Source organism: Rhodnius prolixus, unplaced genomic scaffold (assembly GCF_049639745.1).
Source record: "Rhodnius prolixus isolate KJV_2025 unplaced genomic scaffold, Rpr scaffold_1, whole genome shotgun sequence".
Taxonomy (NCBI): domain Eukaryota; kingdom Metazoa; phylum Arthropoda; class Insecta; order Hemiptera; family Reduviidae; genus Rhodnius; species Rhodnius prolixus.
The window spans coordinates 31640532-31662682 of NW_027411581.1; the positions used below are offsets into that span (position 1 = coordinate 31640532).

The 22151-nt window shown below is 32.1% G+C and overlaps 3 protein-coding genes across 3 annotated transcripts; 2 read left to right on the forward strand and 1 right to left on the reverse strand.

The window, feature by feature from the left end:
* Positions 1 to 17: 17 nt before the first annotated feature.
* On the forward strand, positions 18 to 3249 carry mRpS6 (mitochondrial ribosomal protein S6). Its single transcript, XM_074137482.1, has 4 exons — positions 18 to 213; positions 930 to 1069; positions 2745 to 2906; positions 2991 to 3249. The coding sequence occupies exons 1-4, from the start codon at positions 169 to 171 to the stop codon at positions 3091 to 3093; spliced, it is 450 nt and encodes a 149-aa protein (XP_073993583.1). The 5' UTR covers positions 18 to 168; the 3' UTR covers positions 3094 to 3249.
* A 1418-nt stretch (positions 3250 to 4667) lies between these two features.
* On the reverse strand, positions 4668 to 9202 carry LOC141458898 (deoxynucleotidyltransferase terminal-interacting protein 2). Its single transcript, XM_074137472.1, has 3 exons — positions 8615 to 9202; positions 8296 to 8427; positions 4668 to 4890 (listed from the first exon to the last, which is right to left on the reverse strand). Exons 1-3 carry the CDS (start codon positions 8780 to 8782, stop codon positions 4672 to 4674), a joined length of 519 nt encoding a protein of 172 aa, XP_073993573.1. The 5' UTR covers positions 8783 to 9202; the 3' UTR covers positions 4668 to 4671.
* A 102-nt stretch (positions 9203 to 9304) lies between these two features.
* LOC141458854 (pre-mRNA-splicing factor 38B) lies at positions 9305 to 21981 on the forward strand. The gene is made up of 9 exons (XM_074137401.1): positions 9305 to 9538; positions 10245 to 10385; positions 11093 to 11217; positions 14273 to 14424; positions 14782 to 14842; positions 15208 to 15327; positions 16814 to 16935; positions 17635 to 17829; positions 20953 to 21981. Exons 1-9 carry the CDS (start codon positions 9514 to 9516, stop codon positions 20969 to 20971), a joined length of 960 nt encoding a protein of 319 aa, XP_073993502.1. The 5' UTR covers positions 9305 to 9513; the 3' UTR covers positions 20972 to 21981.
* Positions 21982 to 22151: the final 170 nt, after the last annotated feature.

A 22151-nucleotide genomic window follows, 5' to 3' on the forward strand; every position in this document is an offset into this window, starting at 1 on the left:
CACTAGGAAGGTTACTGTAATGTTAATACGATAAGAAGAGATGCCATGTGATGTTTATTTATGAGTACAAGGTTATTCTAATTCTCAGATTAGGAGGAGCAAAACATAAGTGAGGTCAATACCTCCTATAATTACTTTGAAATCTTATAAATAAGACAAGAAGAAACAATGATTACTTACGAACTTGCTTTGCTTTTACGGGTTATGCCAAAGGTAAAGTAATTTTTAATTAACTCTTTATTAATCATATTCAATATCTTAACATGAAGCGTGAAAAAATTGGGCTTTCTTAATTAATTCGAAAACCAAAAATTACATTAATTTTGCACATATAAAACATTGTACACAAGTTTCACTTATAGTTAAAAACTTCTGTTTGGATTCGTTAAAAAAAATACCCAATTAACCCAATGATTGTTTTTTTATTTTATAAATTATTCCACATTAAATCAATGGGCCTAACTTGAACACTTACGATTCTGAATCCAATGCTGTCCGCCCCAGATTAATCTACTTTTTAAAACTTTCATATTCGAACACCTCTTATCTTCAAATCAGACCTATCTGTGGAATGATGTGGCTATCAAGTGTTCATTAACGATATGTATATGATGATCGAACACTTGAAACATTCATCACCAAAACAAAAAAGTCACAGACTTAAAATAATACGGCTGCGTTTGGCTCTCTTCTATATGTTCGATTATGATCTTTTTTAAAATTGACTTCATTTTTCAATATTGTGATTGAGGAGCGTTTATTAAAAACTATTAAGAAACATTTGATTAAATTACCAATACTTCACTTCCTGAATAAAGCGTGTAAGGGCTGGGACATTTGTAGTACCCTTTTTCTGAATTTCATTCCAGTAACTTAGTGTACTAAAATTTGTCTTGCTTTTATTACGTTTAATAAATATTTTCTTTCAGCCTGAACTTAAAACCGTATTAAAAAGAACTGCTGCGTCTATTTTTGATAAAGGAGGGATCATAAGAAAAATTGATAGTCTAGGAACTCAAAGAATACCATATAAAACTAGTAGTCATGGAGCAGCTCATCGAGAAGCGAGGTAAATAAACACTTTCCAACTTTTAGTCCCTGTGTTTTTTAAATCAGTTCGAGTTGAGTGTAATAATAACCCTCGATATTTTGCTTCTTTATGCCCTAGCTGCAGGCACCATTAATTTTATCTACATGATCTTCAACATGGAAATAATCAAACCTCCGTTTTAGTGATTAGTTCTTACCTAACTCTTATTGAAGTAGTTTTAGAATAAGATGTGGACGTTTTAGAAAGTAGACTAGAAAATATTTTACCCCATGCTAAACTGTTCTTTTTCTAATAATCTTCAAATCTCAATAATACGCCTTGCTTTTCTTCTTTTTAACGGTTTATTCAGCCCTGCGATTTTAATTAGATCGATTGTATCCAACACTAGTGCCAGTGATACTTTGAAGCACTCTCAGTGATGAAAAGCTCTCCTAGATATTCTAGAGAATTTCCAGTAGGGTAGGTGGATGCTGGTTTTAGTAATAAGTGCGATCTGGATCCATCTCATCGTTTTTACCCATTCTTACCCTCCCTCAAAAAGTTCCCACAAAAAGATTTTAGTTAAGGTATTTTAGAAATATACCCTGCTTTCCCCTCTAAAGTGCTACGACACTTGCCCACAAACTAAGTTGTTTTATGGTACAGGATTCTATTCCGTTCTAAGTATCAATTGTTTTATTTAATGGTTAATAAGGGGATTTAATAGTAAAGTATGTTTGCTAGTCGCCATCGTCCCCGTCACCTAATTTCGGAGATGTATGTGAAGCCCGCTTGACAAAATTGGCATTATTTTTTTTTTTCAGATTAGATCATCACTTGTCAGGTACAACTCCCTAGTGTCCCGTGCGCCGCTCCCTGTAAAACCATCTTTAAAATTTCCGAAATTTGAAATATTAAAAGGTTAGCAGTGTTTTAAAGAAGGTTTAAACTTCTTCAACCCTGTAAATCACCCTGGCTGTTATGGATAATCCCAGGAATCGGATAGCTGGCATATTGAGATAACTATTCCGTAAAACTTTGCACTCCTCCTCCAAGATAGTATATCGTTCTCATTCAATATTTAAGAATTTCTGGGGGGGGGGGGGCAAGAGACCTTTCAAGGCTATGTTAACTGTAAAAAGCTACTTGAAAAGACGCTCGATGATCTCGTTTAAGGGATAGTGCCCCTGTATCATTTATACTTCGGCCCAAGGTGGAATAGGGAAGTGCTGGGAAAAGAGGGGAGCAGCAGTCTATGCTCCCTAGCACCATATGCTCTCCTCATTCCCTCAAATGTCTTCCGCAGGTGTTCTGAAGACAGCCACTATTATTTACTTCTGATTAAGATGGAGAGGTATGAGATTGAGAAACTCTTTTACGGTCTCAGTTAGCTTGCTTCTGGAAGCATATGTTCGGGCTGAGGGCACCACAAGATGATTTGTATCCCCTTAAAAGATGACCATTTATTTACAGGTAGCAGAGAAAAAATTATTTGGGTTTTTCTAGCACATAAAATAACATTCCCATGGTATCAAACATATCGTCTTTCAAACTGGAGTTGTTATAAGTGGCCAGAAGGGCTTTGTATCGCGGGGTTAAAACTCAAATATTTTTGAATTTATTACTGTCTGTGCATAAAAAACTGAATCACCATTCAATTTTATAATCTGTTTTCACTATAAAACCTAAATGCACAATTATTATGATTTTCCAGTTATTTTGTATTTTCGTTTACTGTTCCTCCAACAAAAGTTGATTTATTAACTGAAGAGTATAGCAGAGATATTGACATAATTAGAAATCGCATATATAAAGCAAATAAGGAACAAAGTTTTTCTTGCACTTTAGAGGAAGAAATGAAACCTCCTCCTTACAGGTACCTAAGAATGATTTTTATTTGATTTTCTATAAACATAATTTTCAAATCTTTGTTCCTAAAATGTAAGTTATACATTTTTAGGCAAGAAGTTATACAAATGATTGAAGAAGGAAAGAAAAAGCAGGCTAAGTTACCTAAGTTTAAGTATAATACAGGTTTAAGTTATTATCCATTCCAAAAATAAAATAAAAAGTAGGAAATGGTTTTAATTAATACTGTTATCATTTTATTTGTTATACTTCTGGAGTGTGTGTGGTTTAAGTTATGCAAAATCCCAACTTCAGTATGCAAAGTTTTTTGTAACTTAAACAAATAGAAATTTTAAAATTGTAAATAAAAACTTGTTTCACTTTTTTCTAATTTTTCCTTCTACAGATCTAGAGAAACTACTGATGAAGTAAATTTCAAAAATTTGAGTTTTACAAGTAGCCTAATGAACAGTCATTAAGACAGCCGTTAAACCATTGCAGGAATGGCGGTCTAAAATACTTTTCCACTCCCGGCAACGGTTGTGTATAAACTCATTAAGAATGTCTTAAATTATCGCGCAACACTTTCATATGAAGAGCAGCAGTTACAGATATTAAAGTTTCTATATTTAAAGGGTAAAATGATTATATCAAATGTCACAAAAACGAGTGGCAAAAGAACTATACAGTTCACTTTCTCTCTTCTTGCTACTGAAATTTTCAAAATGTCTAACAATTGAAAACGAGAAATTACTATAAACCGAAACATTATATTATGCATTACTTCAAACTTGTAAGCTAGCAACGGAGATACTTCTTAACCACTCATCAATTGGCAGAATGAATTTTTCCGTTTTTGTATCTTTCCCACATGAAAATCTAAGGGGCCAGCAGCTGGTTTCGAACCCGAGATCTCCGCGCTTGAATCCAGTATTCGCTAACAAATCAGCTAAACTAAATAGAAATAAAATGTAAAGTGACGTCACTCAAGAACAGTGGAAAATATGAAGTTGGCCAATGCGCCATTGAACTCCACTTTAGATTTACTACACACAGTAGGCCTATAGACAATACTGGTTCACCCTGTAGTTCTTACTTTGAAGCTGAGTATATCTACCTTTCCTTTAATGGCGAATATACGAGTAGTTGGGTGTGGATACTTAGAACTCATATATATTTTCTTGTTATGGTAGGCAGGAGTGGAATTCGTTTGCTTTCTTATTGCATGTAAGCAGTTCTACATCTTTTATTTGAAACATTTTTCCATAGAAATTCATTCAAGGGCATTTCTGGTTGAAGGGAGTGGAGTGTCATTTGCACGCCACTTACGGTTGGTCGCCTGTTAAATATCAATAAGGAAAAAATATGTAGCCTTAATTCCCAATTTAACTAAAATTGTTTGATAGGGGTACCATTTCCTCAAATCTTTCAGGTTTACAATTATTTTTTGTAATTTCATTTTCAAATGGAAACTACGAAAGAGGAAGTCGTTTTAGAGTCACCTCTTTAACACACACTACAAATACAATACAAAAAGAAAAAATGACTCACATTAATGTAAATAACATTTAAAAAGTAAAGTAGAAAAACATAGCGTCAATGTAATACCCAATGGCAGAGGATGTAATTTGGCTGTAGAAACTATATTTGTCTTCTTATTAACCGTGTAAAATTCTTCTACTTCAATTTTCATTAAGATGATTTCTTCTAGTACTCTGACCAATGAACTTACACATGCGTACTACTTAATTTTCTTACAGGGATTAATGAGGCGATAAAATAAATGCAATTTATTAAAATGTTTTATTTCGATTCTTATTCATTTTTTTCTTCCACCTTTTATATTTGACTGGATTGGTCTTTTTCTCATTCACTATTTTCACATATGCTTTCTTAATTTCTTTTTTAAACATGGCGTCATTTAATAATTCATCAACAAGCGTTTTTTTACGCGATTTCTTAGGCAATCTACTGCTGTAAAAATCTGCCGGAGAATCCACCACCCGACCAATCTGTAAAAATGTATTTTTTAAGTCATAATTCTCATAGGAGAGTTTAAAATTAGAACTAATATTTGTTTTATTGATTTTCAAAATTATTATTATTATTATTATTAATAATAATAATAATCATCATCATCTTATCTTGGAGAATACTATAAATAGGTTGATATTTTACTCATTGGATGGCATCTAGAGACAAAGTGGAGTATTCATGATCTGGACAAATATTTTTGATTAGAATTATTGGAATTTTATAGTTGGGTGAATTCAAGTCCTTAGGTTCAGATCGGTTTGTGTACTATGTTTTTTATTAGTCGTTTATGTTCTAGTGGTAACTTCATTGCCTGCCTGTTAGACTAATAGAATTTGTGCCGTCGGGAAGTTTAAGTCTTTTCTGTCCACTGTGAGGGTTCCTCTAAAACTGAGTTTGTCGATGTAGATTCCAAAGAAACGAACTAAGTTAGTAGAAGAAAGATGAATTGATCTTAGGCTTAGCTTAATAAAAAAAGTAATCTGAAGGCAATTTAGCGTATTAAATTTGATTCATCATTTTTTTTTTAGCTTATGGTTCTAGTTTATTAAAACTCTCCGGTATGAGTTATATAAGGGATGATCGTCGAAAAGTGCACAAAAAAGCGTAATGTTGAAAAACACAATTTTTCTAACTTTACAATTTTTCTTTTTCTATAAAAAATGAAACAGCATATTCTCGTTTACAATTTTTTCAATACTCGTTGCAATTTTTTTTTTTTTTGCAACTGCATAGATTTAATAGATTTCGAAAAAATGTTGCTAAAAATGAGCAAAAACGGCATTTTCAAATTGTTCTTGTTCTTCTTGTAGTCATTGTTGGCACCAATTTTGTAATCAATGTAGCGCATAAACCGATTTTCATGAATAAGGTGTTCAATTCAGAATTTCATGCAGATGTGCCTTTTAGGGGTCTCTCAAAGCTATACCTGCTATGGGAAAGAAGTTAAACCCCACGTTTGTAAGGCCCGCTCTGAAAGTATTATTACTAATAACTCAGAAAACATTAGTCCCTTTTGATAAAATTTGGCAGGATGAAGTAGTTAGTGGTCCCCTACGTAACGTTAATGTGCCGTCCTGCTCTTCTACCTATAAGGGAAAGTATTGCAATCGTTTCAATTGATTCATAAACAGGTTTTCATGAATGAATTTTCATCCGATTTGAAATTTTACATAAACAATGGTTTTTGGGGGTCTCGATGTTTACATACTTTGAAAGAAGTTTGCCCCCACGTAAAAATGCCTCCTCTTAATCTTATTATCTGTAAATCTGATTTTAATAAAATTTGGCAAAAGGAAGAAGTGCCCAAATAAACAACAACCCAACTTTGACAATTTGTTCTCTTTTTCTACAAAAGATAACATTTCCAAGTTCTAGTTAAAATATAGGGCACATCCCTTTTTTTTTTCCTTTGCAACATCGCAGATCTAATAGATTTCGAGAAAAATGCTACCGAAAATGGGCAAAAACGTCATTTTCAGAAATTTTGTTATTACCTTTTTTGTAAACAACGTAACGCCTAAACGCGAGAACTGATTTTCATGAATCATTCGGTGTCATCTGATTCGGACAACAAATTAAAATGAAAATTGTTTGATGTTAAGAAAATCAGTAAACCACAAATGCAACTTTACAGAATAGACTTTCAACGGTTCGGAATTTTCTGTAAAATGACAATTTTTATTATTTTAAATGTAAAATAGTTAATAATTAAAGAAATAATTTCACAAAGTATACACAAAATTATTTTGATTTATATGTTAGGAAAATCTATGACATTGATGTCAAATGTTTGTGCATTGGGTGTCTAGAACCATAAGGCATTACAAAAAAGTTACCCTCTATTCCCGGAGTAAATCAGCCGCCTAATTATTCTCGACATCCAAATATTTATTTATCATAAAATATATACAAATTGTTTAAATCAAGAAACTAAAAGAAAAAAATTATCCAAAACAAACAAAAATCTCCTTAGCAAAAACTTTCAGTTTAAAAAGTTACGCATAAGGGTTGATTAAACGACAAAAGGTAAGAAATCAGCAGGTACCCAACTTTTCATAAATACTCGTACATACTTCAGCATTACCAGCCATTTAGAAATGTTCGAAAAAGCTTATTTGTCATACTCAAATTTTATAAAAATTAAGTAATTTTATTGCATTAAATTTTCATTAATATTGCTTAGGCTGGCCATTTTCATTTACAAAATATTTGTTCGGTAAAGTCTAGACCAAATAAAATAAATAATCACAATGAACGTGCTATGACGGATAAATCAAAGCACTTATTAATTGAATATAAACGATTTAGCCTAAGTCAGTGTTGAGGTATTCAGTGCTTAAAAAACAGATCTCTAGTTAAGCTTAAATTAAACTGGTTTACAAACTGTTTTGCTTCATTCTTCCTTTAAAATCTGAGATAGAACTCTCCCTAAGCTCGTGTGACAATTCTTACTATAACTAATATTCTTACTATGCATTGCCATAGCATGTTCTTTTTCGCGTTGTCGTGTGATGTTTGTTTCTAAGTGAAAGTCCGCAGTCGAGTCAACTGCTCTCTGTATCTGGGGAGGCACCTTTGAAGGCACAGTACATGCTTCACAAGTTGAGTAAAGTGCATTATTTGATAAATTAAGGAATAAATATGAACCTTTACATGATAGATATTGATCACTTAAATATGGGGCAGGAGGTTTCCAATTTTTGTGGTAATTAAACGCAACTCTCCCAAAATTACCAAATAATAATTAAAACTTCTTGTTTGTAACAGATTTAAAATTAATTTTTAGCCATTTTGTGTATGCTTGTGAACATCTAAAGCTCTTAACATTTGATTTTTCCTAGAAAAATCACTCGGAAAACGACTTATTTCCCGATATTAAGAAAAATACTATCTTTACTGCCTTGGCAATATTTTTATTAGAAAGAGGATGAAAAAATACATAAAAATGACCTATCGCGTGCTCTTCTTTCTTTTTGATAACAAGTTAAAAAAAATTGAAATATGATTAAAAATACCAGATTTTGAAATGGCCTAGCACCTTTAATTTTAAAGATATCGAATTGCGATTTCCGGTTTCTTTCATAACTTTATATACTCTTTAAAACTATGTATATGAAAATGGGGGTCAACTGCGAACCCTTACTTTTGGTCGCGCGTCAGCCGCGTATGCGAGGAGGAATCTAAAATCAAATCATATTCTGAAACTACAGGTGACGGGCAACAAATTTTTCCTCTACCGTTTTTTGCTCAGATTAACCGTTTACGCATGAAATGCATTTGAGCCGTCTTAAAATGAACACCCTGTATATTATGGGTTATATAAACCCATAATAAAGAAAAAAAAGGTAAATATATAAAAAAGTAAAATATAAACTACAAACCTGAATATCTTTAGAAGGCTTTATATCGTTCTTTTTATAGAATCTTTTTTTGTCATACACTGATCTCATTTGTAAAACTTTAACATTAGTCAGAAGTTCTTCCGATAATTCCACTTCCTTGTTTTTGTGATTCTAAAAATATTATTATATTTTCTTTTTGTTATAGAAAGAGATAATAAGATACTATTAATATGTAACACAAGTACACAAAAATTATTAGAACTAGTCCCATTACTTCAGTTATTTGTGATTAACGTGCTACACAACTATATACGTTTTATTAAACTCCCTTCAGAGAAAAAAAAAACAAAGGACTTACCTTTTTGGTAAAACCCGGTAATTCACGATATTTTTCATTTCCTATAGGAATATTGCTCATTTTCATAATGTCATCTATATCAACTACATGTTTCAAAGCAGATTGATCCGAGTCAAACGAAACATAACCATCATCAATGGTATATTCTTTTTCCTTAGTTTTGTCCATGACCCTTTCGAAAACTTCTGATTGTGGCTTACGTTACTCACTCGTATTATCTACAGTGCATTTGGCTTTGGGAGAGGTAACTTAAATGAACTATTATTCTCAGATACGAATCAGACGGATTACAAAGCAAAAGCTAAGAGCGAAGTTGTGGAGTTTGGAGTGCGGTAACCTCCAAACGTATTTTACGCCAGTGCCAGCCCCTTCCCAACGTCAATAGGCAAAAAACGTTAGTTTTTCATAAAAAAAATATAGAGCTTCCCAAAATAAATTGTTGGTCTGAAAAATTTGGTTGAAAAAATTGAAAAATAAGAATGAAATCAAAAAAAGTTTCCTTCACTTGATTTTATAAGACCGAAATCCAATGAGAAAATCTTCATTCGTTAAAAAATCTCAAAAGACAAGTATTTTCTGAGAAACGTAAATTTCAAAATTTGACCCAATCAAATAAAATAAAAGTACAAAAAAGTTTCCACTTACATTTCTGCCTTCAAGACTTGTGATTTTGTATTGTTGTACACATTATCTAAAAGGCACTGTATTGCAGTGATTGCCTTGGAGTATGGTTTGTGTATGTTTTTTCGTGTAAGAAATTGACTATTTTTGTATTTTTTTTATTATTATTTTTTTAAATATTTCGATTGAATCTTTCTATAGTTTTAAAACCAAACTCGCGATTTTGAAAAAGAATTCAATTCTTATTCCTATTTATTATTCGTCGTGACAACACTAATATGAAGTCAACCTATCACGATGAGGGTAAATGTATTAACTATTTTTTTTCAAATTCCTTGAAAAAGTAGCATTATTAAGTTATGGGAACGTTAAGCAGTGCATCTTTTTATCTAATGCTTACATGAGCTTTTTATGTTTTTTTTTTTGCATTGTACTGCTTATTTGTTTGAAAAGAAAATTCTTCAATTACTTTATAAACGTTCAATGGATAAGTAGTTTAGTTGCTGTTTAACAATGAGGTTTTGGCTATATAAATTATTTATGCGTTTTTATAGGTTTAAGACTATATTATAAGTTTGTGTAAGACTATTACTCATGATTAATCGAGAATTTGACTTCGGCTTACGAAAGTTTCTGTGAAATATATTACCTTTTCTTTGTCACCCCAGGAGAGAGTAAGCTTTTCGACTGGGATTTTGTGAGTGATATTTTATATCAATCCACTTGGTATTCCAGCACAAGTTGGTCAGGCAAGGAATTCAATTAACACCTCCCTTCTAAGTCTCCGTAGGATGTAGTGTGGTCAGGCAAGGACGGCCTGCCCCAATTCATCTTTTCCCAAGGGGTTGCAATATGCCTAACTCTATGCCCGGTTCATCTCCCATGAAAGATATATTCTATGGTTGTACGCCGAACTAACATTTTGGATAACCGTAGGGTGTCTCTATTTTTGCTGGGCATTTGTCTATTTATTTAATGCTTATATTCTAAAAATTTCCAATATTTTAAGGTAATGAAGAAGAAGATGAACCAAAACATGTTAACGCAGTGCAAAAAAAAAGCAATATTCTACCTCTTTGGGGTAATGAACGAACTATGAATCTTAATCCTTTAATTCTTACCAACATACAGTCTTCACATTATTTTAAAGGTATTATAATTTATTATTTCATGCATTTGAGAATTGTGTATAAATTCGTATAATTTATGTTCATATCAGTATGATCATTACTTAGAATGAATCAAACTCGAATTACTGTACATAATATCTTTAATATGCAAATGAAAGTCCATGATTATATTTCGGTCACATTACATATACGTACATAATGTGGTCTATTTTATACGTTGGTTTATAGCATGCCACTTTAAAAGAATTTTAAAAAAAATCCATATCTTATCTTTGTATTTTCAATATCTTAAATAAATTGAGCTATAAAAGTTTTAGCTTTTCAGTTGCAAGAAATTTAATAATATTCTAGAGTTAATCCTAAGGTGTAATTACTTTAGAATTATATTATTTCAATTTACACATGAGGGCGTTGGTGAGCGTCAAGTTCTCAGCTTAAAACGTCATGTAGCCCGATTATTTTCTTATCCTCGGATCTAAATGCATTGTTGACCTCGGAAGTTTTTTCATATATAGGCCCATCACTGGACAGTGAGTTGTAGAGGCTTTTTAGCAGAAGAGAATATCAATGGAGGGCATTGCTTGGACTCCAACCCGGGAGCTCCGGTGCCAGTCCAGTGCGTTTAAATATTTATTTTTATTTAATTTTCCAAGTTTTGATTAATGCAACAATTGTTTATAAATTGTGCTCAAACAATTTGTTTTTTTTTTTTTTTTTTTGCTTGCAGTTAACCTGTATGAGCTAAAAACGTATCATGAAGTAATTGATGAAATATATTACAAAGTTGCACATTTGGAGCCTTGGGAGAAGGGTAGTAGAAAGACGGCTGGGCAAACTGGCATGTGCGGAGGTGTAGGTATCAAATTATTTAAGCTTTTATCATACTATAGTACACATCAACAGTTTCCAGGCTACGTACGATAAAATTAATAGAAAAATGCGATATAGGGCCATTAAGTAACTCAATATAATACAGAAATTGATAGAAATGATTAAAGTCGCATTGACCAACTCTAAATGTCCCTAACCCTAATCTGAATTAGGGTGCAGTCTAGTCTGTCGGATACTCTTCAAAAAATGAATGGACTGAAACAAGAAGATGCTTTGGCATGCCTGTTGTTTAATATTGCTCTAGAGAAAATTTTCTAAACGTGACTCTAAATTACAAACGCAAAGTCGTTTATTTAATTTAGTACACGTACAGTTTTTAGCTTAAACGGATGTTGTCGATATTATTAGTAGATCAGAAGAGGACTTAAGCACGCTTGTAAGTGGTCGGAAGCATCAGAAAAAAAAATGGAATTGATAATAAATGAGTGTAAACCTAAATACATGGTAGTAGGAAAAATAATAATAATATCCATATTGATTATTTGAGAAGGTTGAAGGCTTCGTATAACTTGTCACTTATGTGGACGACGAAAATAATTGTTCAAAAGACAGAGAAGAAAATAGCGAATATCTTTGAAAAAGTTGCTAACACCTGGAATCGCTGATAACAGTCTGAATATAAGAAAACCGAAATCTCTTCATCAGCATTAAATGTACTTTCTAAATGTTAATACATTCTCTTTTGACATTAGAGGTCTAGAGGGAAGTGCAATTGATCAAATCATTTCAAGTTGCCAGCGGAAATATAGTTCAAAAAATGGGTTCTTCTAAAATGATCTATATGTAACACGTTTGTATTTAGGTGCTCATTTAGTAATATATTGTATACAGATATCTAGCCAAATTCCATCCACTTATCACGAAATTTCCGCAACCCAAGTCTTAAAATTTGACTATAGGGTCCACTTAGGACCAACTGATCCCTAAGATCGGGTTTTTGGAAATTAGGACTAACCAAGAAAACTAATATTTTCCTACAGATAAAATTTCTTCATTCACTTTTATGGCATGTCCCAAGGCACGATGTGGTTTAGAAAGGTATCTTAATAAATTTACCTTATCCTTGATCAAAAATCTCGGTAAAACCTTGAAGCACAAAAAATAAAATAAAGAGGGCTTATCGAGAAATCAGTTTTATATTATAGTTTGAAATCTTAAACGCCTAATTGCATAAAAACAATTTTTTCGAACTGAACGCTACCTGGAAGTTTAATGTTTTTTCTTTATCTGCCTTTTCGTTTATGTAGTAGTAGTTGAGCAATATTTAATCTTAAACGCAAAGCAGGTAATCCTGCCTGCTTCTGTTTCTTCATGTGGTGTTAAAACTATTCGATTTTAACCACTCATGTGGGAAGAGAACTCACAAATAGTAATTTTGGAAGAGGAAGAAGGGGTAAATTTTCCTGGTGATCTTTGCGATGCTCTGGGAGATCTGGTAAGCATGACTGACCCTACCCGATCCACCGAATATCTGGCTAGAGTGGATTGCACTTCATGAATCTGAAAAAGAGCTATATCAGTCGAAGTAACACTCAGCATTAACGCGAAGTTCTTAATGCTGCCGATTGAGCATATGAAGTATGGCTCTGGGTTAGTGACCGAGGCTGCTGAACATAACCATGAGGAGGTTACTGAAGACCCACCTGTAATACGATCTCACATTCTCTGCCTCAAAATTGGCGCTCCAATCGCACAGTTGCACAATCTAAATCCTCTGAAACTGTAAAGTAGAACTCGGCTACAGAGCAGAACTAAACTAACACGTTATCGAAGCTACGATTTTCATAATCGTCTCGTACCCGGAATTATCATCAAACCACCTCTGTCAATTGAAATGTATGTAGATATCTGTTAAGGTTTCAGACGCTATAACCGTCAAAGAGGCAAGAAACAGTAGTTGAATGTGTCTGGTAAGGATCTGAGAAATGACTATTCTTTCTGTAGGGCAGTTATGTGTGGCATACTCCAGAGTTAGTTCTCTTGACATGCTGGTCATCATCTCCCTGTCAGAAAGCAAGTTATTATTGAAACAGTCAAGGATGGTACTAGTTTCAAATTGCTTAAGTCTACTTTTTTATGCTATCTACTGTTTGTCCCATTAAACTGATTTACACGTACATCACAATCCACTATAGCATCGGCTTGTGGAAAGTTTTTAATGTTTCAAAATCGAATAAAGGTGATCCCTTATCTCTAAAATTATACGCAAATGACTTACAATAATAATGCATTCCGTAGCAAACCGCGAGGATACAGGTAATTAAGTATGATATGTATTCGCATGTAATATACGCTAATACGTATGTGAAATATTTTTCCAGGAAAATTATTTTTAGGTCACTGCTGGGAGAGAGGAGACAGTAGGCTGTGCTCTGAAGTACCACTCAGTTTATTTTTAATAACCCTGATGTTAAGAACAGTTATTTAATTTCCTAATTTTAGGAAAATTTCAATAAAGGATGTACCAGTTTACTAAATCCACTTTTCTGAGATTGTTTCCATAAAGGCATTTATAATTTTCTCTAAACCTATTATTTCCTATTCCTCTTATTCAAGGTTGTTACTCCAATTATGCTATTGCACAATTTAGACCCCTAGAGATCGCGCAACAGTACTACTCTAGATTTATTTTTTATTTGAAATCATTCTATGAAAGTTGGTTTTATTCAATTCTAGTGATTTAAAAGGTGAATACTGTCAATAGAATTAAGCGAATTACTAAAATTATGTTTTGGAGGGCAATTATTAATTGAAGCCTTGAAAGTTATAGTCAGGTTTAAGTATAACTCAATTCTCTTTACTAACCTTCGAAATTATTCTTGCAAATAAATGAGAATTCAAATCTATTCAGAATTGTAAGTAATCATGCCATGACATATTAATTAATGTGCATTATCCAGTGATGCGAATGCTATTTTATGAACCTATCTGTAAATTGTTTGAATTGCCCAATTGATGTATATTCCATGATAAACTTATGAATCAATCCGCTGGCTTATATTGAATATTGTTGTAGGTTCGAGGTGTGGGAGCTGGAGGTATTGTGTCAACCGCATATTGCCTACTCTACAAGTTATTCACCTTGAAACTTACTAGAAAGCAGCTAAATGGATTAATCACTCATCCCGATTCCCCTTACATCCGAGCACTAGGATTTATGTATATTAGGTAAGTAATCTAAAAAATGTAATGAAATTCATTTTAAGTCTGATTATTATTTGTTTTTGAGTTGGTCAGGTTTACAGGTTAATTAGGATGATTTGCCTTTGCCTTTATACTATTACCTTTCACTATCTTGAAGGCGTGAGAAAGCCTTGTTTCAAGTATAGGTTCATTCTTCCTTTGATTGGCTAAATTTGTGCACTTCTTATTTTATAACTACATTACGTTATCACCAACAATAAGGTTCAAGGGCATCCTTTATATTTTCTGTAGTAGAGTTTTGGCTCAGTTGCTTTAAACACATTTTCTGGCAGAGCAGGGGAAATTTTTTTCAGTGATAAGTAATAATAATTTTGATTCTAGGTACACGCAACCTCCACCGGACTTGTGGGATTGGTATGATGAGTATCTTGACGACAACGAGGTAAGGTGTGAATTTACAAAGTATATGTTTAGTATGGGCAAGGGACTAGTTGTTGTAAGAGCTTATAAAAACAGGTATTTTTCCGTTTTATGATTTTGTTTTTACAAAAGTGGTTAAAAATTCCTGGGAAAAAAATAATAATTCTCAGTAAAGTCTCTCCCACACTAGCTCTTATTCTGATTTTTCTTACAGAAGAAAATAGAACGAATGTATGTGAGATTGAGTGATGCATTGAAAGAAAAAATAAATAAGTTTTACACTTCCCTCTGCATGATTTAAATAGTATATTTTTACTTTTTAAGTCACACTTTTTTAATTTAACATCATGTGAGTTTTAAGTATAAATTTCCATTTCTTTGTTATAGGAGTTGGATGTTAAGGCAGGTGGTGGACAAATCATGACCATTGGAAATATTTTGAAAAACTTCCTTTGCAAACTGGAGTGGTTTTCTACCTTATTCCCAAGAATCCCTGTTCCTATACAGGTAAGTTAATTTAGTAACGAGTCAATTTAGTAATGCCATGCCCACACCTACATACATTGTTCAAAACAAATGTTTATCTTCGTATGTTGTACATTATAAAGTATAGCAAAACAGTTCGTAGTGATGATTATTGATAGTTTTTAATATCATGACCTTGGTGACGAAGTTTATCATGTAAAGCCTTGGTAATGCTTGATTTTCAATACCTTCTCTTAAACGTAAGTCACCTATCTTTCGTAGGCTTAAGGTACAACTCAATTCTTTTTTGTGTTTTTATATTTTACTAGAATGAATCCAGGACTTGCTTTATGAATTGGTGAAAATTGTCAAGGATTTTTTTTATTCTGTTTCTCAACTCCCATTTTATTACTCAAGGTCTACCTAGAAGTTGATTTACTTCCTTTAAAATCTTTTATTTTTATTTCTTGGGGCTCCTGAAGTTCTTTTTCCACTTGCTCGTCTTCTTTCTCTATTTCCATTTGCCGTAAACTAGCAAGAACCATCAGTAGGCATCTTGCGATTCATTGGTTTCAATTTCTAGAAGTTCTGAACTCTTTTTTGAAGAAGCAAGAAATTTTTTCTGCGGTATCTAAAACCATTCCCAAACAGCATCTTCTTATTTTGTTAGCAGCTTCTGCAGATTAGGTTTACGAGCAGGTGGTATTGATTAATGTATGAAGAGGAGTTTTCTTAAAATTACAGTCTCATCGGTTTTAATTTTGTTTAGTTAATTGCTAAAATAAAATTTACCTTGCCTTCCGGTCAGATAATTCTAATCCTTTCTTAAAGATTGAAAATGAATTGTAGAGGTTGTAGTTTATTTATTATCGTTTACTTTATTACCATTTGCACACGGTTATCTCAATGTAGAATAGAGCTTTTAAGAAGGTATAAGTTTTATCATAATATTTTAAACAACAAATAGTTTCCTTATTATTTTACGCTATAATAAATATTTAACAATTCATACCACACGATTTATACATATTTACTTTTAAGTTTTCCTCTTAATTTTTCGTGGAGAGATTTACTGGATATTACTGGATAAGAAATATTTGGACTCTGTTCATCAGAAATTACCCAAACTTGATAATTTTGTAAAGAATGCTTCTGCACAATTAGTCTCATTTAAAAATCAGGCTAGATCCACTTTACTTTAAACTAAGAAGATGTTTAGAATTTTCATAAACTGTGCAAGAGTTTTATCATAATATTTTAAACAACAAATAGTTTCCTTATTATTTTACGCTATAATAAATATTTAACAATTCATACCACACGACTTATACATATTTACTTATAAGTTTTCCTCTTAATTTTTCGTGGAGAGAGACAGCAAACATATACGATTTAAAATTAAATCTCCATTAAAGAAATTGATACAAGTAAGTGTAAGACTTACCATTGTCAAAATAATATATTTTTATTTTAGAAATCCTAGTTTTCATTCTTATAAGAAGTTAATGAATTAATTTCTTCTTTTAAGCAAAAAATTGAGAAGAACATGGCTGCTAGATTTCCTGGTGGTATCAATCAAAAGTCATCAGTACGACATCCACCAGTAGAATCAGAGAATTACGAATCAGAAAAATCGTCAAGACATTATGGGTAAATTGTTAAAGTAAAATTTTTTATTCTTCTGCAGAATAATTTCTTTTCATAGAAGTTATGTAAATTATTTAAAAGAGAATTTGAGAATTCTATCTTTAGAAATAAAGAGAAAAAAGTGTCAAAATTTGTACCGTCCGCTTTATTGTGAAGATTTTGGTGATCTAAACTTGGGAGTCTTAGTAAGAGATTCGTTCTCGTACCTCATAAAGGTTTGTTGCTTTGCGGAAAGTAATTAGTAGAATGGAAGGAATAAGCTATGCAGTTAGCGTGTTGGATTCCCACTCGGAGATCCCGGGTTCGAATCCAGCTGCTGGCCCTTACAATTTCTTCTAAGAGCTTCTTACAGCTCACTCCCGGTGATAGACAGTGTTGTCTGTGACGAGAGAACACTGTCCGAAGGCCGGTAGTGCATTGAAAAAAGCTCCGTGCGCGAATAACCTCAGATGTTGACGCGCCTTAAATCATTAAAAAAAATATATATTAATACTAAATATTTACAGTAGATGGGGTAAATTCTCCTATTAGGACGAACGATTATGTAAGGGATTGAACTGAACTTGAACAAATAAATAAATAAAAAAATTCTGTTATAGTCTGTTCAACATTTATTTATATACCTCATTATGTAAATATTATGAATAGTTTATATTTTAGAAATATTTCATTGTTCTCATTGTTTATAATTTCGATTGACAGAAGTTCAATAGAACGCAGCAATGCCGAAGAAAGAAGATCTGGGGACAGAAGCAGAATAACTAATGACAGAAGAAGCAGAGGGCATAGCAGTGATAGAGATAGAAAACGAAGGCATAGCAGAGACAGAGATAGACACCATAAGGACAAATATTCTGAAGATCATAGACGGAAATATCGATCAAGGAGTAGATCTAGGTATGGAACTACCCTCTAATTACTTTTATATTTTTACTTAGTACGTCTGAAGATAAAGGAATTATAATTTTTTTTCCTTTTTGTTATATTACATCCAAACAGTAACTAGTTATCGACTCTAGTAGCCCACACACATATTATTATTTATTACATGGAGAGATTTCTTCTTTATCATCATTATTATTATTATTATTTATTTATTTTAATGCTTTAAGTTTAAGGCGCGTCAAAGTAATTGGCGTCCGGAGCTTTTTCAGTGCGCTGCCGCCCTCCGGACAGTGTTCTCACAGATAATAATATCCATCACCGGGCAGTGAGATTTAAGAAGCTCCTAGGATAGGGTTAGCCGCTAAATTCAAAACCGGGACCTCCGCGTGGGAATCCAATGCGCTAACCGCATAGCTAATTCCTTCCCTTATTTTATTAATTTTTTTTTTTAATGATTTAAGGCGCGTCAACATCTAAGGTTATTGGCGCCCGGAGCTTTTTCCAGTGCACTGCCGGCCTCCGGACAGTGTTCTCTCGTTACAGACAACACTGTCCATCACCGGACAGTGAGCTGTAAGAAGCTCCTAGGAAGAGAAAATCTAAGGGTCAGCAGCTGGATTCGAACCCGGGACCTCCGCGTGGGAGTCCAGTACGCTAACCGCATAAGCTAATCCCTTCCCTTATTATAATTATTATTTTTTTAATACTTATGATTCATTCATTCAGAGAGAATATAATTAATTAAAATACACAAGTCAAGCAATAATAGGAAGCAAACCTAATTATTAGTCAGAACTTCCCGGTTCTAAAAGCGTAAAAAAGATGGCAAGGATTTCAATATATCAGTACCAATAACAGCTCTTAACAGAACTTAAAAAGATGGATGAAGATGATATTCCTTCCAGACGAGTAAAGCATCAAGTGTCAAGTGTAAAAAAATCAGAATACCTCGAATTGTGGTAACAGCCATATTAAAAATCATAGAGGCACTGAAGGCATTCGATCAGCGTGTAAACCAGACTTTGACGTTAATTTGGATGAAACAGACTTTGATTTGTGGTCAAATGTAAAGTGAAGTATAATAAAATCATTAGTGAACTAGCGGCTTCCAAGCTTATATACCATACATATATTCCGGCCGATGAGTGAAATCTTGCAACATTTCATCCTAATGTCACATGTAATGAAATTTAACTTGTCTGGCTAAAGTCTTATTCCTATTAAAGTTATCAAATTTCCAGGAAAGATAAGCTGGGCAGACGATTATGTAACCTTTATGCTGATATTTGACAAGACAGACAATATTAAAGACTGTCATTGTTGATAACAAAGTATGCATTATTTTAAAAATTAGGAACGTACAAAAACTTTACTGGAGTCACTCAGTGTTTCAAATGCCCTAGCATAAATTGAAAAATAATGGTTATTGTAATTACAGAAATGACAATGGTGGGGGCGTAGGTAGCTTTACTAATTGAAAATAATATAAAACATTATTTTTGCAATTTCCGATACTCATTTCAATAACTGTAGTAGCGTGTAATGCTGAGATTTTAATCGTATTATCTTATTTTCATTACTTCTTTCATTGTGTTCTGACTTCTTATAATAATCACTTAGTTTTAAACATCAGTGTAAAATTGAACACTCTCCCATAAAGGAGAATACGTAATTACTAAAGTACTTCAAATGTAATGATATTGAATTAGTAGTAGAGAGTTTGTAAAACGTTATAAAAGAGGCTGCTATTAAAGCCAATCCTGCTGTTAAAATAGAAAATAATTCTTGCTGCCCCTTAGATTATTACCTTCAATAAAAATTAAAAATATTGTATAAAAAGGCTTTCTGTCCCTATGGCTGAAGAGAATTTTAAACAAACTCATTTTGTTAATCTCTTTTGCAACTTCACAGCTATAGCTATGGGATTTGTTTTTAAAATAATATTCAACAGTTCAAATAAAATTAACCTTCCAGGTTTAATTATCTTGTGAATAAAAAAATAATAATTAAACAAACGTTTTATAAACGTAATAACTGTTTGTTGTTCTAAATAGCCGAAACTATAGAAACACCATCTGGTTTGTAGTTGTTCCGAAGGCACAATTACGCTTTTAACTTAAGACTCTAATCCTGTTCCAGCTGACAGCATGCCTCTCCTCGATGAATATGTTTCGGGAATTCCTCCCTCTTTTTCTTGAAGTACATTGCAGAGTAGAGCAATAAAGAAAATGTATCCACTTTCTTTATTTCTTCTAGCGGTTTTTTCTTTTTTCTGTGTTAAATCTAAATAAAAATACTAATTCTAAATTCCGTTAAATATAAATTAAAACGTTTAATAAAACGAACACATTTGAATTGCAAATCTTTTACGAAATAAAACATTTGCTTTTGAGATTCTTACCTATTAATGTAATACTCGTAAAAATATATTAATATAATCTTAAGGGCTAAAATAATGGTTATATCTAATCCAGGTAGATTATCCTTAGTTAGCAGATACTGTCAAACTTCTCTTCAGGTCTGAAATTGCTAAACGTAATATCTTATTATAGTAATGTCTCGTATGCAGTTTGGCTTCAGAGCAGTACACTCCATCATTTTGACCAGGGTTACTTATATTATTGAGCACAATTTCAATTTACACGAGTAGGAGTTAAATCGATATGGAGAAGGCATTTGACGGTCTGGCAAAGAATACTCACTTATGAAAAGTACCTTAAATATTATCTAGATAACAGAAAACTTAACTGTTGGTAGTGTTTCATCTGATCTCAGAATTTTTGAAGCTGGTGTTCCTCAAGGCACTGTTTTGTTTTCAATTTTTTTTTATTTTTTTCCTGATCAGGGATCAATAACAAAATAATTTTGAAAATGTGGTAAATTTAGCAAATTAGAAACAAAATAATGGTTACTTAAAACAATTTTGTTATAAGAACTGCCTTTGCATTTATAGTGTAGAAAAATAAGAGTACTCTTTTTATTTGTTAAAAAAAATTAAATACTAAAGTATTTGCTTCCAGCCCCTGTCCTCGACACTTAATTGGTAGTTGGACGTTAATCCCTGCCTGAAAAAATAGGCGATTACTTTATATATAATTTTTTTTTTTTTTTACTTAATTTTACTTTAATTTTTAGGCACCGACATAGGCATTGATTCCAGCGTTCTGGTGATACACTACTTCTTCAGGAAGCATTATGAAATTGATTCCAGCGTTCTGGTTAGACACTACTTATAAAGGAAGCATAATAAAAATTTTGTTCCGTTTCTTTTTCTATATAAAAAAAACAAACAAACAAAAAATTATAAGAATTGACTTGTCTGAAAAATGCCATTTGTACAAAACTATTTCTATTTTATTATAATTTTCAAGGAAAGTATTCATTTTTATAAAAAGCCTTAGTTTCTGAAAATAGTTTGTTCTGATTTTTTAAAGTTAATTGAACAAAACAGTAATGTAAAGATTGGTTTATGATCCTGAATATTATTTATTATCTGTTTAATTATAATTAGTGACGTTGATATGTAAGTACAAATTCAAGATATTTTTCCTTTATTTGTACACAATATTTTGTAACTTTTGTTTTTACCTCTAATGTGCTCGTACATAATAATTTTAAAATGTACATATTAACCAATTTATTCTAAGTAAATATAATTCATTGCTTTTTGAGTTCCAGTTTCGAATATTTTTTCAATAATATATTTCTTCAGATCAGGGGTCAATTAACAAAATAATGTTGAAAATGTGGTAATTAGCAGATTAGAAAAAAAATAATGGTAACTTAAAACAATTTTGTTATAAGAACTACCTTTGCAATTATAGTGAAGAAAAATAAGTTAACCTGGTGAAATAGTTATGTATTTTAATTTTATTAACTGAGTGAAAAAAAACTCAAAAAACGCAGATACGTTTCAGTTTTAAGTGATATGTTGATATCAAAGAGAAAATCAATGCTAAAATTCGGGGTGTACTACAAACATTAGAACTGCAATTCAAAAGATTTCTTTAAAAAAAAAATGATATTTTCTTTAGATATTTAAGGGAAACATTTGAGCAATGATGTTTTTGATTTTGTAGAAAACAAAAAATCTGTGCACTGCAGAAACTTTTTGTACTTGTAAATAATTTGACATTTAATAAATATCTGTTCTTTTTTAATAATTTTAATTTTTTTCAATTACAAATATATTTTTTACAAAAAGTGCAATTTGTGCCCAATTCAATTTAAATATTTCCATTACTAAAATTTTTAATTCAAAAAGTGAAGTATATGAGTTGATTAAACGACAAAAGTATCTCACGTCAGCAAGTATCTTAACATTTAATGCACAT